Source organism: Fimicolochytrium jonesii, assembly GCF_025526975.1.
Source record: "Fimicolochytrium jonesii strain JEL569 chromosome Unknown EV422scaffold_1, whole genome shotgun sequence".
NCBI lineage: Eukaryota > Fungi > Chytridiomycota > Chytridiomycetes > Spizellomycetales > Powellomycetaceae > Fimicolochytrium > Fimicolochytrium jonesii.
This window is the reverse complement of record NW_026515668.1, coordinates 1,394,430-1,412,632: the sequence shown is the minus strand read 5'-3', so window position 1 is coordinate 1,412,632 and position 18,203 is coordinate 1,394,430. Positions and strand designations below refer to the sequence as shown.

At 52.7% G+C, this 18,203-nt stretch overlaps 3 protein-coding genes across 3 annotated transcripts; 2 read left to right on the top strand and 1 right to left on the bottom strand.

The window, feature by feature from the left end:
* Positions 1-1,302: 1,302 nt before the first annotated feature.
* On the bottom strand, positions 1,303-3,163 carry EV422DRAFT_512298 (uncharacterized protein). Its single transcript, XM_053069064.1, is given in 8 exon segments — positions 1,303-1,458; positions 1,543-1,918; positions 2,344-2,409; positions 2,477-2,518; positions 2,594-2,712; positions 2,783-2,958; positions 3,058-3,131; positions 3,143-3,163. 6 exon segments carry the CDS (start codon positions 3,079-3,081, stop codon positions 1,560-1,562), a joined length of 786 nt encoding a protein of 261 aa, XP_052930252.1. The 5' UTR covers positions 3,082-3,131; positions 3,143-3,163; the 3' UTR covers positions 1,303-1,458; positions 1,543-1,559.
* Positions 3,164-11,760: 8,597 nt separating this feature from the next.
* On the top strand, positions 11,761-15,101 carry EV422DRAFT_21150 (kinase-like domain-containing protein). The gene is made up of 4 exons (XM_053065382.1): positions 11,761-11,867; positions 11,930-12,273; positions 12,338-13,903; positions 13,972-15,101. Exons 2-4 carry the CDS (start codon positions 12,051-12,053, stop codon positions 14,946-14,948), a joined length of 2,766 nt encoding a protein of 921 aa, XP_052930251.1. The 5' UTR covers positions 11,761-11,867; positions 11,930-12,050; the 3' UTR covers positions 14,949-15,101.
* Positions 15,102-15,774: 673 nt separating this feature from the next.
* EV422DRAFT_490863 (Cation/H+ exchanger) lies at positions 15,775-17,309 on the top strand (the record flags this gene model as incomplete). The annotated part of the gene is made up of 5 exons (XM_053067489.1): positions 15,775-16,002; positions 16,071-16,323; positions 16,401-16,852; positions 16,917-17,104; positions 17,177-17,309. Coding segments are annotated over 5 exons (1,254 nt in total), but the record flags the coding sequence as incomplete, so codon positions are not given.
* Between the last annotated feature and the right edge of the window lie 894 nt (positions 17,310-18,203).

The window sequence follows — 18,203 nt, the reverse complement described above, 5'->3', positions numbered from 1 at the left end:
TGCTTGGCATTCGCGATCCACTAGTGCGGGTGACTTGAGTCTGGCATTAGACTTGGGAGAGACGACATGCCCCGGCTTCGTTCGTTCTTGACGGTTGACTGCTTTCACAGGAAGAGAGTTTATTGTAAGCGACGGGGTCCAACAGCAAACACATTACTGACAGGAGCCAAACATGCGGGTAGTAATCTTCCTCTTCGAAGCAGATGCTAGTAGTGCAACCGTATATGCGTTCTGAATTTTCAAAGGGGGGGGGGGGGGGGGGGATGCCGGTACTGCCCTTCTTTTCTATTCCTGGGAAACCACTGGGAAAGTCTCATCAGTCTCTCACCAGTCTCGCTCTCTCGCACTCCTTCGCCGCCTCTATCGATGTCACACCTCAGCCGGCCGCTGCTATCGATGGCACTCATCAGCCGCATCGATGGAAACTAATTCCTAAGCTACTAATCCCTAACTACACCATGGTAATGTATCCATCACGGTGATTCCAATTCGGAGGTGTGGTGGCTTTCTGGACGGACGTCCTTGCATGGATGCCAGGTCTCGCTGATTGCATGCCTGCGGTTGGAACTGGGACGCCAAGTCTCGCTGCTCGCTGCCCTCCGAGCATGTGTTGACTTAGGATGTCAACGGGTCTCTCAGGATGGAATGGCTGCCTTGGCGGCCGTGCGTTGAGCAAACAGAGCATACGCTGGATCTGGAGTCGTCCATCTTGTCCATCGTCCTTACTCTACGCCGCAACGTTTCCTCGCTCGTCATGGAACGCCGGTGATAGAAGTAAATGCAGCCGGATTGCATGCATTATGTGCCATCTTTTGAAGGCAATACATCGCAGACGCAAGCCATTATAATTCTTAGGGGAGCGATAAAAACGAAGCAAAAACGAAAATATACAGGTGGGGGAATCATTTGGTTTGGATAGAAGGAGCGTCGGAAGGCAATGTCGCCGGCGAAAACGGCGCGTACATACGGTGCTTGATGGGCTGCTTATTGATCAGTGATTGTCAGCGAAGCCGTCGTCTTTCGCACTGGTCTTTTCTACCCCGCGAGTTAGGGTTGTGGAGGTGGCTTCTCGTCTCGGCACAACACTGCTCGTATCCCTGAACGCATTTTCAGTTCACATAGAAGTATATTTTGATACGCACATCTTTTTCTTATTTATAACTTCATACGCAACTACCTGATCAAGTTCATACGCGTTCCCATTCAAGTTCATACGTCGCAAATTCAGATCGTTCTAAGGAAGTGAATCTACTCCATTATCCGGTCCATTTTTGGCCGCCAACCCTCCGTCTTCCTCTTCACAAGCTGCACGCGTTTGAAAAAGGATGCGAAGGTGTGAAGCTCAACAGTAGCCGTTTGAACTTGAATGACGTAGTGCGGATGAAGCTGGGATGTAAGCGGATGATCTCAATAGGCCGCGGTAGGAAGTGTAAACGCTAGAGGAATGAACCCTTTCAGCTGCAATATGAAGTTTTTTTTGAGCGTTGGAACTGAATATGCGTTCAGAATATTGCTTGTGGATGCGGCCGACGAAACCCTTACCGTCCTTGACCTCCTCCTCATTCCTTTTCCTTCTTCACCACGACAAGCTTGTCTTCTTCGTCTTCTTCTTCTTTTCGTTTTTCCTCTTTGACCTCGGGCGACGGCCGTGGGGGTGGTCGACGAGAGCGGGTGGATCGCTTGCGAGGGGTCCAGTGGCAGCATGTCTCCTCTCGCCGAGCCAAACTGTCGCCGTGGTGCCACATCTTCGTCTGCCACGGGGAATTGGGGTTGGGGCGGAAGTTGAACAAGGTACCGCCAGGGCGGTCAGGGGAGGCGGTGCGGGTGCGGGAGCGGGGTCCTTGTGGTTGGGGAGGGCGACGTTGCTGGGGCGAGGCGGGACGGGAGGCCAGGCGCTTCGTGCTGCTGCTGCTGCTGGCTATATATTGAACGAAAAAAAATGTAAGCTTGCCAAGTTCCCCATTCACATGGATAGCAGCGTTCGCTTCAGAATCGTTCGAGGTGCTCGCTTTGCTCGCCCACCTCTACGGTCTGTCGGGTATTCCTTCTCGAGCGTCCGTCCGTATGTGAGCCCGTCTGAATTCAAGCTTTGGCCCCCTCGGATCGACCGGTCATATATACCATGACTGACACTGACTGTAGGTATCAATGACAGTATCATTATACTACTATGGATTCATGGAGACATCTGCCGCGAACGACCACCACTGCGCGCAGCAGGGGTCCGAGTCCACGCCATTGTCACACGGTACGGGCACGCAGCACAATGCTCACATCCCCAGTGCCCCACATCTGCGAACACCGCACGCTGCTTCTCCAGCAACCGATTCTTACTGTACGTACGTTCAGGCGGCCCCTCCTTCACTTCGGTCTCCTTCTTCACTTCCTTCGCCTTCGTCTTCGCCGGCACTGAGTGGGAAGAAACGTTAGAGCTTCGTTCTTACCGAGGAATATCGACTGTTGCTCGTTCTCTTACCAGCAGGAGCACGGGGGAGGGCGGAAGGGCCGGCATGAGGGTCTAAAAATAGAGACGCGATCAGCCCTGCTCGCAGCGTCGACAAAAACTCCACCGATATGCATGGAAGCAGCTTACCGTCAATCCTCATGCGGCCCAAACCGCTCAGGCCCAACGTGCTGCCATTGGACGGCAAGACGCGTTTCCAAAAATAACGGCCTTGGAAACCGGTGGCCAGACGGATTCCGTTCACCTCACTGTGGATGGAAGATGTTGCTCGTCAGCACCCCACGGACAGACAATAAGCACACAAACAGCTGGACATACTTGTAGATAGCCTTCCAGCGCCACTCCTTGCAGTCGGCCGGGACGAAGATGTCCACATTCGGCGGACCGGAAAGGACTAACATGTCCTTGATGGTGGGGTCGTCCTTGTTGGCTCCAATGAAGGCATGGAGTGCCCGGACGAACGTCATCCCCACGTACGGGCTGCGGGCAGGGGGCTTTCAAAACATACTTGGTCAGGACTCGGAAGTGGCATACAAAGGAACAGGACTCGATGGCATCTTCGCGACCTCTGCCATTCCGCTTGGAGTACTTACTCCTTGGGCTTGTCCTCTGGCCATTGTGCTTGTTGAGGATGGGGAGTGGGTGTTGGGTGGGTGTTGGGTGGGTGTTGGGTGGGTGAGGGTGTGGATGAGTTTGTGGGTTCGGGCTTCAAGGGTCGAGTCCGAAAGCGGAGTCTCCAAATCAAATGCTGAGCCCACGGGGTTCTGGAGTGCTGAGCCCACGGGGTTCTGTCACGCCCATTTCGGACACTCTCGCTACTGCAGCGATTTGCGACGTGCGTACGTACACCTTTCCCACATAGCACGATGTTGATCCTAGATTATGAAGTCTTATGGGTTGTATTTTCGCTCGATACAGACGTAGCCGAAAAGCTCGAATCGACTCATGAACATCGATGTGTAGCATTTTATGCGCATCCCACGCATTCCATGTCTCTTTGGAATCCGACTTCCCGCCCAAATCACTCAGCCGACGACGGGCACCTCAGGCTCAGACAAACTTTAGTGCATGCGTGGATCGCCGACATTCAGTCTCATCGCGGCGCCCAGAAAGTTCAAAACGCACAAAGCGCCAATCCCATGGATGATCGAGTCTGACCCAACCCAACCTGTCCTTCGGGTAAGTCGCGGCATCTTGCATCCGGCAAGCTCCGCATACATTGCGTGGTTGGGGAGGCGTCACCCAACGGGCACGGCGTCGTGATTGGAAGTTCGGGAGGCATCTGACGACAGGAACTTCAAACTGGAATGGGAGGAGATCTATGCTAGGGGAATATGATGTTGAGTCAGTGACGTCTGGGTGCATGCTCCGACACACTCAGCTCACATAGAACAGCGACGGGCGATATGCTTTACAAGTTGATCCGGTGATCATTGCAACGCCGACCAAGGGATTTTTCTTCTCCATGACCGCTTCATGTTGGCGACTGTGAATTTCAAAGGAAAGATGCTGAAAAATGTGTTGGACGCAATGGATTCGCCGACTCGTACAGTCTGCTTCGTGCTTCGTAAAGTCTTGCCGGGGTTCTTTGTGCTTGGGAGGTGGCAGTCTTTGCTGGGGATCCGCGATTTCTCTCGGCAATTCCAACGCACTAGGCGATCACATAGCTGGACAGACACCGATATCTGCTGTTCGATCCTTACACCTCCAGGGAGGGAGATCCAGCTGACCCTCGCCATTTGACTGTCCGACCGCTCGGACGCAACACGATTGCCTGGCCTTGAAGGCATTTCATCTGGGTATATCGCATCGTGCACCCCGGAGCTCAGGTGCCGTTCCTCCGTACCTCGTGGGCACGGAAGAATACCGTGACCATCAGCTTGTAGCAAACTCGTGAACACCAGTCTCCAGAAGTGCTGGCCTTCCGCCTTCTTCGACTGTTACGCTGACCAGGAACGGTCTTCAGCTGGCATAAACCCTTCGGCATAGATCTGGCAACGGTGATGGGTTTCGTGTGCCCAGGTGTTTGAGATTACAGGGATGACAGGTTCAACGCAATATGAAAAAGACGAGCTCGGACGCATCCACTTCCCCGAAACGGTCGATGGATATGGACTACAGAAGACACCTGCAGAACAGCTTCCCTCACGCAGCGGGCCATCATCCCGTTTTCGCCGGGGATACCGAATCGTCGTCGGTTTCTCAAACGTTGTCCCATTAGAATCGGAGGATTGAAAGATTGTCGCCCGCGTAACCAAGAAGTCCCTGAGTAACCAATACGGTTTAAAAGGCATTTGCAGTTTCACAGAATTACAGGGGGTACTCTGATTCACCATTCACTTCCTTCCGAATTTGGCACCGGGAGCTTGCGGCAATTTTGGAAGCTACTAAAAGCCTTCGTTTGGGCCCTCGGACCCATTGACACTCGGTAAGGTTTCAAATGAAGTACTATCAAGAGTCTACAAGTTGATAATTTTCCATCTTCTTTTCCCTCAGAGCCGAGCCCAACTTTCCTGGATTTGGAATGTCGGACACGGACATTATGAAGTCGGCAGACGTTCTGGGCCTCGCATTTTTATCCTATTTCTATCGCGTGAGGCCCCCCGCCGCTGGCGCGGAGACTTCCGCTTTCATTGAGGAAACGGCATGGGTCCAGAGACCGTCTACAAGCCGTTCCCGTTTCGCCTTCTGAAGCGTTCACACTCTCGTAGCCGCCAAAACCGCATCCGAGTGGGTCCAGAGCCCACTGTCTGCAACCAGTTCCCGCTTCACCCTCTGGATGAGTTCAAACTCTCGGAGCCCCCAAGAGCGCATTCGAGATAGGACTCCATCACACGGCTGGAACTTACTTCCGGAACGACGGTACTCACCAAGTCACTGGAAATGGACTCTTGTACCCACGGAGTGGTACTGGACAAAGCCGTCCTGACAACTTCAATTCATCATCAACATCCAATGATGGATCCGGCCGATCTCGTGGTCCGGAATTTTTTGCGGCCAGCACTGAGGGAACAACAATTCGCCGAGCGATTGATGCAAAGACCATATTCAAGATCGACACGCGCGACCAGTGGTGCATGCCGACACCGACCACCAAGCCCCTACTAGTGGAATCCATATAGGATACTGCAGAGTCCGCGGACTGGATGACGCTCCGGCGGCTTGCGCAGTCTTTTTCCACGGCCGTTTCTCTGCACTTCCCCGGGAAGAGCGCACTTGGGAGGAGGACAGGAATTCCATCGGTTCCACCGGTTTTGCGGGGACTGCCGACCTTCCCGTCACCCATCCGCGTGCTTGACAGTGACTGGATACCCATCATTCGACTTACTGAACGGGGAAGTTCATCTGTGGCAGCCTGCATCTACGGACTATCGCCATTTTATAGCAGTGTGTTGTGAGGATATTGCCCTGATCTTGGGTAGCGCCCCGGTCGAGTAGACTTCCAATTTGATGTCGACGATCCAGCAACAGTAGTGAATGCTGTTGGGATCACTTCCACTGTGTTAGTCTAGGTTCATTTGCAAATCATATCTCTTGGACATCCACTCAGAAAGCGTTACCAGGACATCGATTTGGAAATCGACGCATTGACAACACTGCCGCCGCAACATTGCCACCAACTTCTTCTGGCTTGGAATGTCATCGGCCGGCATCAGTCCGTTCACATCGACATCAACGGGGACCCTGCACGGTTTGGTTATGTTCAAGAATATCAGGATGGAGGGCATATTGCGAATGGGATTCAACATGACATGGGTACGACAGTCGGGATCAGACGGCATGCATGGAGCTAAACTCCCACTTTTTTCAACCACCAGTCGCGGACGTCACCCAAAGATCTATCAGTTTTCGTAGGAGACCTCCTCAACATTTAGACGAGATCTCGTCGGATAGGGTTATAAGCACATCAATATTTTGTGGATCCGGCGGCTCCGAGGTGCTATGAAAACCGATTTCCTACCCGGTCAAATTGACGCCCACGGTCGGAACAACAATACATTGCACGCACCCGTCCCGCCGATGTGCATCTCTCACGCGATGGGCCAATACTCGGAATCCTAAACGAGTTAAACAGCATTCGTTTTTGCCCACGCCAACGATCGTCGAAGACAAATCAAGCACACTTTTTGCGTTCCTCGGATGATCTCGAAAGTGTGCTGCATATTTACCTACCTATGTAGAAAGCCGTCCTCGGTATACCCGCCACGGAGAATCTGGGTGAGCCCAGCTCCGCTCGAGGCAAATTTTTATAAATCTCTTCGTGGTCAACTGTTTGCGCACAGGTGCCCGTACCCTGTGACACTTGATTATCGATCGGTGGCCCCTGTCGTACTTTCCTACTCTATTTACGGTGAACGTTGCTTCGATTGTATGTGTTCGTTTAATCTGCGGATACGTACATTGTTCAAAGGACATATCCTTCTGCCAAGTGATTGGTAGCTTCAGGACGTGGCGCTCGCGGTAGAATGATTTGCTACAGAGCGGTGGGCTCCTATATGGCATTGTATCCTATGCGTGGAAGTACCCTGCTATGATAGACAGGGAGCGACGGACTTTCCACGCTTCTGCTATCCTTGTTCATTGCGAATCTTCCGCCAGGCTCACCTTGTCAGGATTTGTGACCTGGGTTTAAGAAATACACGAGCAATTGCACATGATGAATCTGAAGAGCAGATATATGACTTTTCTTATTATGAATGATACAACTCGTATATTATCATTTTTATAGTATACATATCCAAGAGAAAGAAGGTCTTGACCGTGAGGAAGAGCGTAATCATTCCGGGGCCTCTTGAGAAGAAGACGTGGAGTGTCAATCGAAGGTCCCGCAGATATGTGATTAGCAATGGTACGATATACTTACATCGACCATTGACAGAGAAAAGGATGACAATCCACGGAAATCCTGACTACCTTGAAAACGCGAAATAACGAGAGCCGACGACGATGTACCTCTGGATGAAGAAGAGAAGGTGTCAACACAGGCGAATGGAGAGGCGGAATAGCGAAGGAGTGGGGAACTCACAATATACCATAAGGAGACGATCATCGCCCATTGACGAAGGTCGGTCTGCTCTAGAAATCACGGAGGCGATCTGGACGCCGAACATGCCCCAAACGGATTCAAGCAAAGCCGTAGACACCCGCGCCTTGTCTTCTGTGACGCTTCAGTGGCGGGTGCGTCGACTCGACTCTCGATGGCGAACGGTAGGCTGCAAGCAACCTACCGTCTCCTCGCGAGAGCTGCCTGATCCTTGTAAAGCGTAGTGTCCGCAGGAATCCATGTGACGCCGATGCTTCACCGTGATTTCTTTGAACTCGCCTACCTTCGTGCTTGAGCTACGCGTTCGAGTGTGGCAACATTGCAGGAACGGGGTCTGAGTGAAACGAAGATGGAGATGACGAGGTACAGGGAGTTAGACAAAGACGGCAGACGGCAGCCGTGAGATAGCCAAGAACGTAATAGAATAGTGAGGGGCGCACAGATACTTATAAAAAAAAAAAATACCCGAATTTTTTCCATTTGACGACTGTGAAGTTCCACGGCTGCTGCGCGTTGGCTGCGCTTTTATATTGGCAGCTGGGGGATCTTGTTGTACGCGTCGGCCTGGGCTCGGACTGAGCATTGCTGCGCCACACCTCAGAAAGATGGCACAGTCATGCTAACTGCCCGCAATCCGTGTCACCTTGTGTTCCTCCTTTTGATGTTTACAAATTCGGAACTGCTGACGCAACCAGTATTTATATTGCAAACACGTAGTAGACGTCATTTAAATTACGCGTCAAGGTATGGCATGAATTCGTCAGGGTTAGATTTGCATCACTGCAATATGATTCCGACGCATTCACTTTCCCCAAAGGGTTGATTGGGACGGACGATAGAAAACACTTGCTGAGCGGCTACTTGCACTCACTACGCCATATGTCGGGTTTCGTTGGGAATATCGCATCGTTGTCAGTTTCTCCGTGTTCTTTCGGAAGGTCATTGTCGCCCGGCTAACCTGCCGGCTAACCAAGGCAGGTAATATTACAAGAATGCGGTTCACAGGATCACAGTGGCACACTGCTTCGCCGCTCACTTGTTTCCGATTTCGCGCAGGAAGTTCGCGGCAATCTTGCATATTCGGAAAGGAACTGATAGCCTTCGGTTAGGCGCTCGGACCCATAGACACTGTGTAACTTTTTTCTATCAATGGAGTGTCCAGAGTCCGCCAGCGGATAGCTTCTCTTCTTCTCTCTCCGCCGAAGCCGATTCGCACTCACCCGCTTTCGGAAGTTCGGACCTCGCGGTCGTTCAAACTGCGCCTGTATAAGAAGGCGACTTCAAACAGCCAACAGTTCAAAGTCAGCGCAACCTGTATTACCACTATTACTGACTCGTTGGAAAAACCCGTCTACTCGGCCTGGGTGTTACCTTGGATCAGGGCAATTTCCTCGCAACACATTGGAGACCGAGCGATGGCGATGGCGAGTACATGCGGCATGGCAGGGTTCAACCCTTCGAAAGGTGAAAAGCTAGTCGGAGCTTGCTTGATGACGGAAAATCGCCAGTATCCGGCGAAGCCTGTGCCTCAGGGAAAGCTATAAACATTCCACCAATGCGGGCGCGGTGACCCCTCGTCGCCGTGCAGTACTGGTGGTGCGATTTAAGGAGAACACGCGTGCGAGTCAGGGAAATATGGTTCCATCAATGTCTACGATCGCGTGTATTTCTAAATGCCGCATCACATCCATTTGTTTCATTCAGGTTGGATCTACATACATCTCCTTTCTGTCGAACCTCGATTCGGACAGGGAGGTTAACATGACCATCGACTCGAAACTCACTGCGCTGACAAATCTATTCCCCTCTTTGAACGCCAAGCGCAGACTACGAACGTTCATCATTTATCAACTCGCGACATCGACATCGACGGGAAAACCTGTATGATTTGATATGTTCAAGTTTATGAGGAAGGAGGGAATAATGCATTCACAATATGGATCACCGACTACGCACACGCTCTCTTGTCCCGAATTCGCTTGATCAAGCCGAAACACAACGACCGCATTATGGAGCGAGGAACGTTCGGCCATGCCTCATGACCTCATCTGATTCTCAAGATTCCGCAATCATGGTTGCACCCGGATTGCGACAACCAGAGACAGTAATGGCGGGCTCCCAAATCCATGTTCCTGATCGGTAAGTAACTTCGCGTCCACGTATCCCGAGAGTTCATCGCATGAATGCGCTCACATTGCATCTTTTGGCAGTCAGATCCAGCAATAGTGTACCGGCGATCGCACTCGGACATGTTCAGCAGGTAGCAGTACGAACAAAGGAGAAACGTGGCATCCGTATTCCTTTCGGCACCAGGGTTCGTGTCTTTGATGCCAACATCGTTGCCTTCCCCAAACGTCACTCAACACTCGGCTGGCATCAAAGGAATTGAATGGTGAGGTATGCAAAGCTCGAAGAAGAGCCCATGAGACACGGCCCGTGGAGGGACGAAAGGTTACCGCTGAAAGCAGCTTGTCACAGTTCTGCTCCTAGTCGGCCAAAATTTCTTTAAGACAGCACGTACCTTTGAATTCCAAGGATCAGCTCATCTGGCCGCCGTCATCGGTCTGTGAGAAAGTCCCACGCATGAACCCCTCACTATACAACCATCCACTGCCATCTATCCAGTCGGACGCGCAATACAAACTCACCCGGTACAGCCAGTTCGCTTAAACTTAGCTTCTCGGCTTGCTGACCGACTTTGTCGGGAAGTAACTTGTGTTGTACACAAGAAATATGAAGTTGCGGCAGAGTGTAAGTGCATTTTCCCAGGGCCTGTCTCTGAAGTTTCCCAGGACAATGCATCCTTCTCAGGGTAACCATCCACTGCCTGCGATCTATGCATCCGGACGCGCCAGTCAAACCTTATACTGTGTGCAGTCCGTTAAGACGTGTACTGTACTTAAGCTTTCCGATTGTGGCCGGATTGAACTCTTCTATCCGAACGCACATCTTGGTTTTGGTGTATTTGCCCAGGGGCTTTTCCCGTTTCGGAGGACAATGCGCATGGGTGCCCCTTGCGAACAATCCAACAATGAACGCGTGAATGTCATAGTGATGAGTCACTCCCTGCAATAACCGGTATGAGTGGTATATGGTCACTGCATGCTTGGGCGCGCGCCACTAATGGCGTATTAGTGTGTGCATTCGGGCTTTTCAAACTGACTGCAATCCCGCTGAATTCTGGGAGCTCAGATCCGGGAGTGGAACAAACTGGACAGTCAGCGCCGCTCTTGTACTCGGTCTCCCTATCTTCTTACTTTCTATAGCTGTCGCAGTTCTTAGCTCTCGTCTCTGTGGTTTGGGCTGTACGCCATGCAGTCTCAAATTGTGCATCCCCATCGAGGTCCTCCCCCCGGAGCGCTGTCGACACAGCAAGGCTCAGGGACATTGCTGCGAGGAGCCAGCGACTCCGCAGTCTCGCCTGCGCCAAATAGACCTTTACCACCGCTACCCGACGTGTCTTGGGACGGAAGTCCCAGCGGTCCGCCTGAAGAATGGTCTGAGCGACGCGTGGGACAATGGCTGGCAGCGATTGGCTTTGAGCGCTTCGCTTCGGCATTTGCCGCACATAACATCACAGGTGATGTGATAACAGCTCTGGACTATGAGACCCTGAAGGAGATTGGGGTGATGTCAGTTGGGGAGAGAGCGAGGATCCTGCAGGCTATCAAGAAGGACTTCTCCCGCGTCCGGTCTATAGGCGTACAAACCGGGTCTTCCAGCGCTTTCTCACCTCCACCGGCGTCGGCTCCTCCGTCATTGACCTCATCTGCAGGATCCGCTTATACTTGGGATCGTCAGCCATCGTCGACGTTGGATCGCACGGCGGAACACAGTCCACAAATGGTAAATCATGTCCCGTCCACAGATGCGGGATATGCATCGCATACGCTCGCGCGGTCCCCACCGGCTACGGATTCTTCGCAGGGAACGGGAACGCTGCGGAGAAGCCCCTCGAATTCAGGGTTCGGCATCATCTCGCCAACGGGGACAGCGAAAAACGCTTACACTGTTCCAGAGTTGATCCAAGACATTGCCGGTCGTATCCCACTGCGGAAAGGCTCTCTTACGGGAGCTGCATTAGCAATAGAGAGAGTGAACCCGTCACCTCTGATAATCAACCCCCATCCAACGCTCGGCAAACCCTCCTCAGCCGACCGAGTACCGCATGCTCCATCCACACCTCCAAGCGCCAGGCGAGGCGACAGCGCTGGGTTGGCAAACGACCGCGCGGACTCTCGAGCCACACAACAAACATCACCGAACGGTCTTTTCAGCATGAAACTAGGACTCTTCAATTCCGATGATGAAAAAAAGATGTCCAAAGATGGAGGAGCGTTCGGCAGTTTACGCAAAAAGGTATGTAGGGCGTTGAACAGCTTACAAACACGTCTGGCTCAGATCTGACATCTTTGGTTAAGCAATCCAAGGAAATGCCTGCCATACCAATCGCCAACTCGGCGAATAGCTCAACCGGGACTTTGGATAGGAGCAAGGGTGTAATGACTGTGGAAGGCATCCTTGCGGTAAGGCGCTCAAAACATGGTTTGGGATCAGATCCGCCGCAAAACTTCAAATATATTTGTATTACAGAAATGCATCAGGGTAGAGGGTATTGAGGAGCAATCCCACATAATACAAGTAGCCGATCTTCCCGACATTGCAGCCATAAAAAATCGGATCTTCAACAAGTTTGGAATCAAGGATTCGAAGGAGCGGGACGGATATGCGATCTACGCGCCAGATGCAGATCTTACTGGGGAGGGTAAGCGAGGGTCTCAGATTTCTCGCTCATTGAATCCCGGTTGACTCACTGTGCTTTCAATCAGGTCCCTTGAAAGATGAAGAACTGCTCCGGCTATGCAAATCCCGGGACGCAGCAGATGCAGCGATCAAAAATCGGTTACGTCTTCGATCCACGAGCTCTTACAATGGGACGCTGAAGACTCTGATGGAAACTCGTCTCACGGGCAGTGCGGGGTCGAGTGTGGCGAGTCGAAGCGGGAACGAGACCATCGGCTCTCCGCAAATCAAGGGCCGTCCATCCGTCAGGCGGTTCTTCAGAGACTCGCAAAAATCAACACCAAGTCCCGTCACAGCCTCACCCGTCGGCTCGATCCGCCGTGGGCCCGAAGCAGTACTCCAACAACTCAGGGGTTCTCCCATCGTCACAACGCCACCACCGCCAGAACCCGCCACGGGTCAACAACGAAGCAAGAAGCTCGCAGACTTCTTCGGGGAGCGCCCGCCAGACGAGCTTATTGTCGATCAACTTGAGCAGTTCTTCCCTGGGATTGCCAAAAAGACCGTTACTTTGCCCGGTGGATCACCGGCTAGCACCTCCGTGGCAGCTGCGTATTCCCAACCTCCATCCATAACAACGGCAGCTGGGGCGCCGTTGATTGTGCCGCCACGGCGAGAAGCTAGCAAAGATACCTTGAAGCGTAGAGTGCATGCAGCTATGCTTAACAAGCGGATATCGAAAGTTGCACATCGAGGGTCGGCTTACTACGCTCGGAGAGGCAGCGATGTGCTCGGCAAATATCAGAGCGAGAATCAAGGCCCACATTCAAGTATGCTGAGTGAGACGGCGGGCTCGCCTCAACGGAAGGACCCGGCGGTCATTGAGGAGGAAGATGATTCCTACGAATCGAGATCAAAGCCAGAATCGCGTGTGGCGAATGGACCAGCACAGATTCCGGCTGATGAGGAGTTCGATGAGAACCTCCTGGGCTCCACATGGCATGACGAAGTTCTGGACAGCTTATCGTATCTGAGACCGTCGGACGAAAACTACGGCACTCCCGATGTTGAAACAGATACAGACAAAGAAGAGACACCGGTGGGACGGAATAAACCACTCCCAGGCTCGCCCGAAAGGCTTTATCAGCTCTCCTCGCAATCCTCCGCCTCACCAAGTACGCCACCACAGCTCGAAACGTCAATAGCGAACAAGCGACGGTCGGCCACCATCCGCTGCGAACTGGGCAAGCAAATTGGGCAGGGCGCTTTCGGCAAAGTCTTCATCGGTCTGAATCTAGACACTGGGGAGCTGATGGCTGTCAAACAAGTGGAGCGGGCCGTATTCGAGGAAACGAGGAAGAATAGCGGTGACGGTGGACAGCAGAAGCGGGAAGACGCATTGCGGCGGGAGATTGATTTCTTGAAAGAGCTTGAACACGAGCATATTGTGCGGTATCTCGGAAGTGAAGTCACAGATGCGTCTTTCAATGTGTTCCTGGAGTACATTTCCGGTGGAAGTGTGGCTAGTTGCCTGAATAAGTACGGCGCCTTTGATGAGGAGCTGGTGCAGTGTATGTCTGCGCAGATCTTGTGTGGGCTGGAATACCTGCATGAGAAGAGCATCATACATCGGGACATCAAAGGAGCTAACAGTAAGTAGCTGTTGCAAAGTTGTGGAAGTTCTATCGCGCATTGGACCTGACATTCCTCATCTTGCCAGTCCTCGTCGACACCGACGGAGTAACGAAAATCTCTGATTTCGGCATATCGAAGAAGAATGAATACCGAGAAGCCTACCACCGCGTCACCCGCATGTCAATGCAAGGTTCTATACCATGGATGGCCCCTGAAGTCGCCCGCCTCAATAAAGCCAAAGGCTACAGCGCCAAGGTCGACATTTGGTCTCTCGGATGTCTGGTTCTCGAGATGCTCACGAATCAAACGCCATGGCATAAAGCGCGCGGCAACGTCATTTATCTCCTAGGGACGGGGAATGCGCCGCCTTTACCTCCCTCGTTATCGCCGGCTTCCAAGAGCTTCATTGAGAAGTGCTTCATCATCGATCCCGAAAAGCGACCCACGGCTACAGATCTACTTTCCGAACCGTTCACGGACGTCGAGGACCCTCTAGGCTACGATTTCCGGGGATGGGTTGAACGAGCCTCTCTGCAAAAGCAGCAACGCGAACGAGACGGTGTGAATACCAGCACAGGTCTCTCCCTCTCGACCGAAAGCATGGGAGACTCGATGCAAAGCTCGTACGATGAGCTAGGCACCGGGACCGGAGGCGGGTCATACTACACGGGTAGCGCCGAGTCAATACCAAAACAGACGCCTCCACCGCTGACGGTCCAAACGCGTACCAGCAGCGCGCAGGATGACGAGCTATCAAGCACAGGCACCCTGCACCAGCTCCACCGCCGGACAATGTCCTCCATCTCCGCCGCCTCCCCGCGCGTGCACACACATACCCGCTCCCTCTCATCCTCCTTCTCCTCCATCCCACCATTACAAAACGCCGACCAAATACCGCGCGAGTCCCAACCATCGCTGAACGAACCGCTAGCCACGCAACGGCATGATAGAATAGAACCTGATATTCTGTTGGCGTTGAAGGAGTACTGGGATGATGATTCCCTGCAAGGGACGGGAAGCTATGTGGACAGGTACCTGAGTACTGAGACTTTAGACACATGACGAACTTGTCTTGATGCTACTCGACATTTTTTGTACGGGAAGGCTGACCATCGTAATATATGTCATTCTTTGTGGTGGGGAGAAACTCGTCCATATCTGTGGTGGAGGACTGTTGGAATAATCGATGTCACAGAACCATTTAACCCGCAGGTGAGAGCAGCCCAACCTCACCCCATGCGCCCTCACGACCGCGTCGAGTGGAGCCCGTCACTCGCTTCATCGAAGTTTCCCTTTTGACAGTTGCGGGCACATGCTCACTCAGGCAATGCCAAGTCAGTGCCAAGTGCCTTGGCGGATCCATAATGCACATCACCAAGGTCTCGGTCCGCCTCCTTGTGAAGATCTTCGCGAGTTCTAAATGCAGTTGAGTTCAGACAACGACATCTCATCGCCGGTATTCTACTTGCCTCTGACCCCTGGAACGTGGAAGGGGGGCCTGGGCGCAGCTCCCGGAGGGGCTCTCCGCGCAGTTTTGGATCGGACTGTGGGTCACTCTAAATTTTTGAGACGCCGATGAGCCGCGCCAGAAGAAACGCTCACCGACTCGCTGATGGTAGTTTCACATCCCTCCACACTCCTGCGTATTTACTGTATGTACGTTCGCTGGCCGCCGATAACCCAGTCTCGTTTTCCCCACGCTGTTATTGAAGGCAAACGGCATAACTAACATATAGCTGCAGGAAGGGCACAAAGACCTCTCTCGTATAAATCGTCTAGCTCCATATCCTGCCCGCCCCCTGGGAAAGTTTCTGGTCTTCCACCCTTCTAGTCAAGATCAGAGCCTCTTGCACCTCCTTTTCTCAAGCCTATCCCTCAACAGTCAACGATGGCTGGCTCTACTACAACCTTTGTGGCGGGTCAAAACCCCTTGACCGACAACCTCGCTCTGTTCTTGGTGCAATCGTTGGTTATCATCTGTCTGTCGAGGTTCCTGGCGGTTGGCTTCCGATACCTCAACCAGCCTCAAGTTATCGCGGAAGTCATTGGCGGGATCCTCTTGGGCCCTTCTGCGCTGTCGAGATGGCCGGCTTTCAAGGACAACGTTTTTCCCAAGGTACGACCAGGCGTCAGGTTTCGAGACGTATTCTTGTTCATGGTGACTTACTCGTTCTCTGTTCCTAGGACTCCCTGCCCAGGCTTAGTCTAGTCGCCAACTTTGCGCTTATCTTCTTCCTCTTTCTTGTCGGGCTCGAGCTGGATCCCACCACTCTGATCAAGAAAGCTCGGCAGTCAGCATCCATTTCGCTCTCTGGGATCATCCTTCCTTTTGCTGCTGGTGCAGGTGTTAGCAAGTTGATCTACACCACCCTGTCCGACGAATCCGTGCCTTTCTATGCGTTCTTTGTCTTTCTAGGAGTCTGCATGTCCATCACTGGTATGTTGTGCGAATATCAAAACGTGGCCAAGAATTTGAGCGGGAAAGACTAGTAAGCTGATTGCCTGCGATCACAGCTTTCCCTGTCCTTGCCCGTATTCTCAATGAGACCAAGATCCTGCGTCTGCCTGTTGGTCAAATCACCTTGGCCTCCGCGGCGGTGGACGATGCTGTCGCTTGGTGCCTCTTGATTCTCACGGTCGCCCTCATCAACAATCCTAGCGACGCCATCCGGGCCGTGTACGTTTTCCTCATTACGATTGCCTGGGCGGTCTTCTTGTTCGTGGCTGTACGCCCTCAGCTGCTCAAGATGGTTCGCCGGAGAAGCTCTTCCGAAGGCGTTTCGCCCACTTCCCTCCTGGTCATCTTCGTCCTTATCCTGATAAGTTCGTTTTTCACACAAGCCGTTGGGGTGCACGCCATCTTTGGCGGTTTCCTCGTGGGGTTGATCACGCCACACGATCACGGCTTTGCCATCAAACTGACCGAGAAGATAGAAGATTTTGTCACTATTCTGCTCCTCCCTTTGGTATGCTCCTTCTTTCTGACCACTCCAGTCTCGAGCTCGTCACTCACTCTACGTTTTTCAATAGTACTTTGCCTACAGCGGTTTGAGCGTGAACGTGTTCACCTTGGACGACGGTTCTGCGTGGGGCTATGTCTTCCTGGTCATCTTGGTTGCTTGCGGAGGCAAGATCATCGGATGCACTGCCGCTGCTCGTATGACCGGTTTCGGCTGGCGCGAGTCTTTGACGGTCGGATTCCTCATGAACACCAAAGGGTATGTTCATGTGATTTATTGAGGCGCACAGGGAGTCAAGTCATAGTAACTTACCCCCAACTCTTTTTCTAGTCTCGTTGAACTGATTGTCCTCAACCTCGGTCTCGAAGCCGGAGTCATCAACCCAAAGATCTTCACCATCTTCGTTCTCATGGCTGTTGCCACCACGTGCATGACCACACCCATTGTGAGCTGGTTGTACCCTGCCAAGCATTGGCCAAAAGAGTCCCGCGACCACCACATCTTGTCGATTGCCTCTCATGGCGGTAAAGAAATGGAGAAGGGAAGCTCCGGCGATCTTCTTGTGGGCGGCGACACTAGCACCAACATCATGGTCTGCTTACCCAACATGCAAACGGTGCCGGCGATGATGAACATCACAGCGATGTGCAGAAGCACACAGTCGCACTTGTCGATCTTTGCCCTTCGGTTGATCAAGCTCACTGAGCGGACGTCAACATACCTCATGGCATCTAACCAAGGCGAAACGATGCGTGCCGATCCCGTGATCAACGTCTTCAGAACATTCGGTCAGCTCAACCACGTCAGCGTGCATACCCTCGTGAACGTTTCCTCAAGCGAAGACTTTGCCCGCAACATCCGCGACACGAGCGAATCCGGAGGCGTCCGTTTGATCATTCTCCCATGGCAACAATCGAACTTCAACAACAAGGATTCGTGTTTGAACGACAAGTTTATCAAGGACTCGATCGAAGAAGCACCTTGCAGTGTCGCCGTCTTTGTGGATCGCGGCTTTGGCGTGTCCTCCAGCCCCGAGATCGGGCCCGAAGTCACGGTCCCAGGACAAAACCAGCGTATCTTCGTACCTTTCTCCGGTCGATCCGATGAACGTGAGGCCCTTCGCTTCGTAGCATACCTCGCATCGCATCCAGGCTTGTCCATCACCATCCTCGACATGCGGGGCAAAGCGGGCAAACGCGACCCTGACGAAGCCACCAAGATCGACGTGGACGGGCCCGCATCGCCTATATCTATGACCGACAGTGAAGAAGACGAGCTGGTCCTCGAACACTTCAGGTCCGTCAGCGCCAACATAATCGTGGAGACTTACGGCGAGCCATTGGACACCACGTCGGCC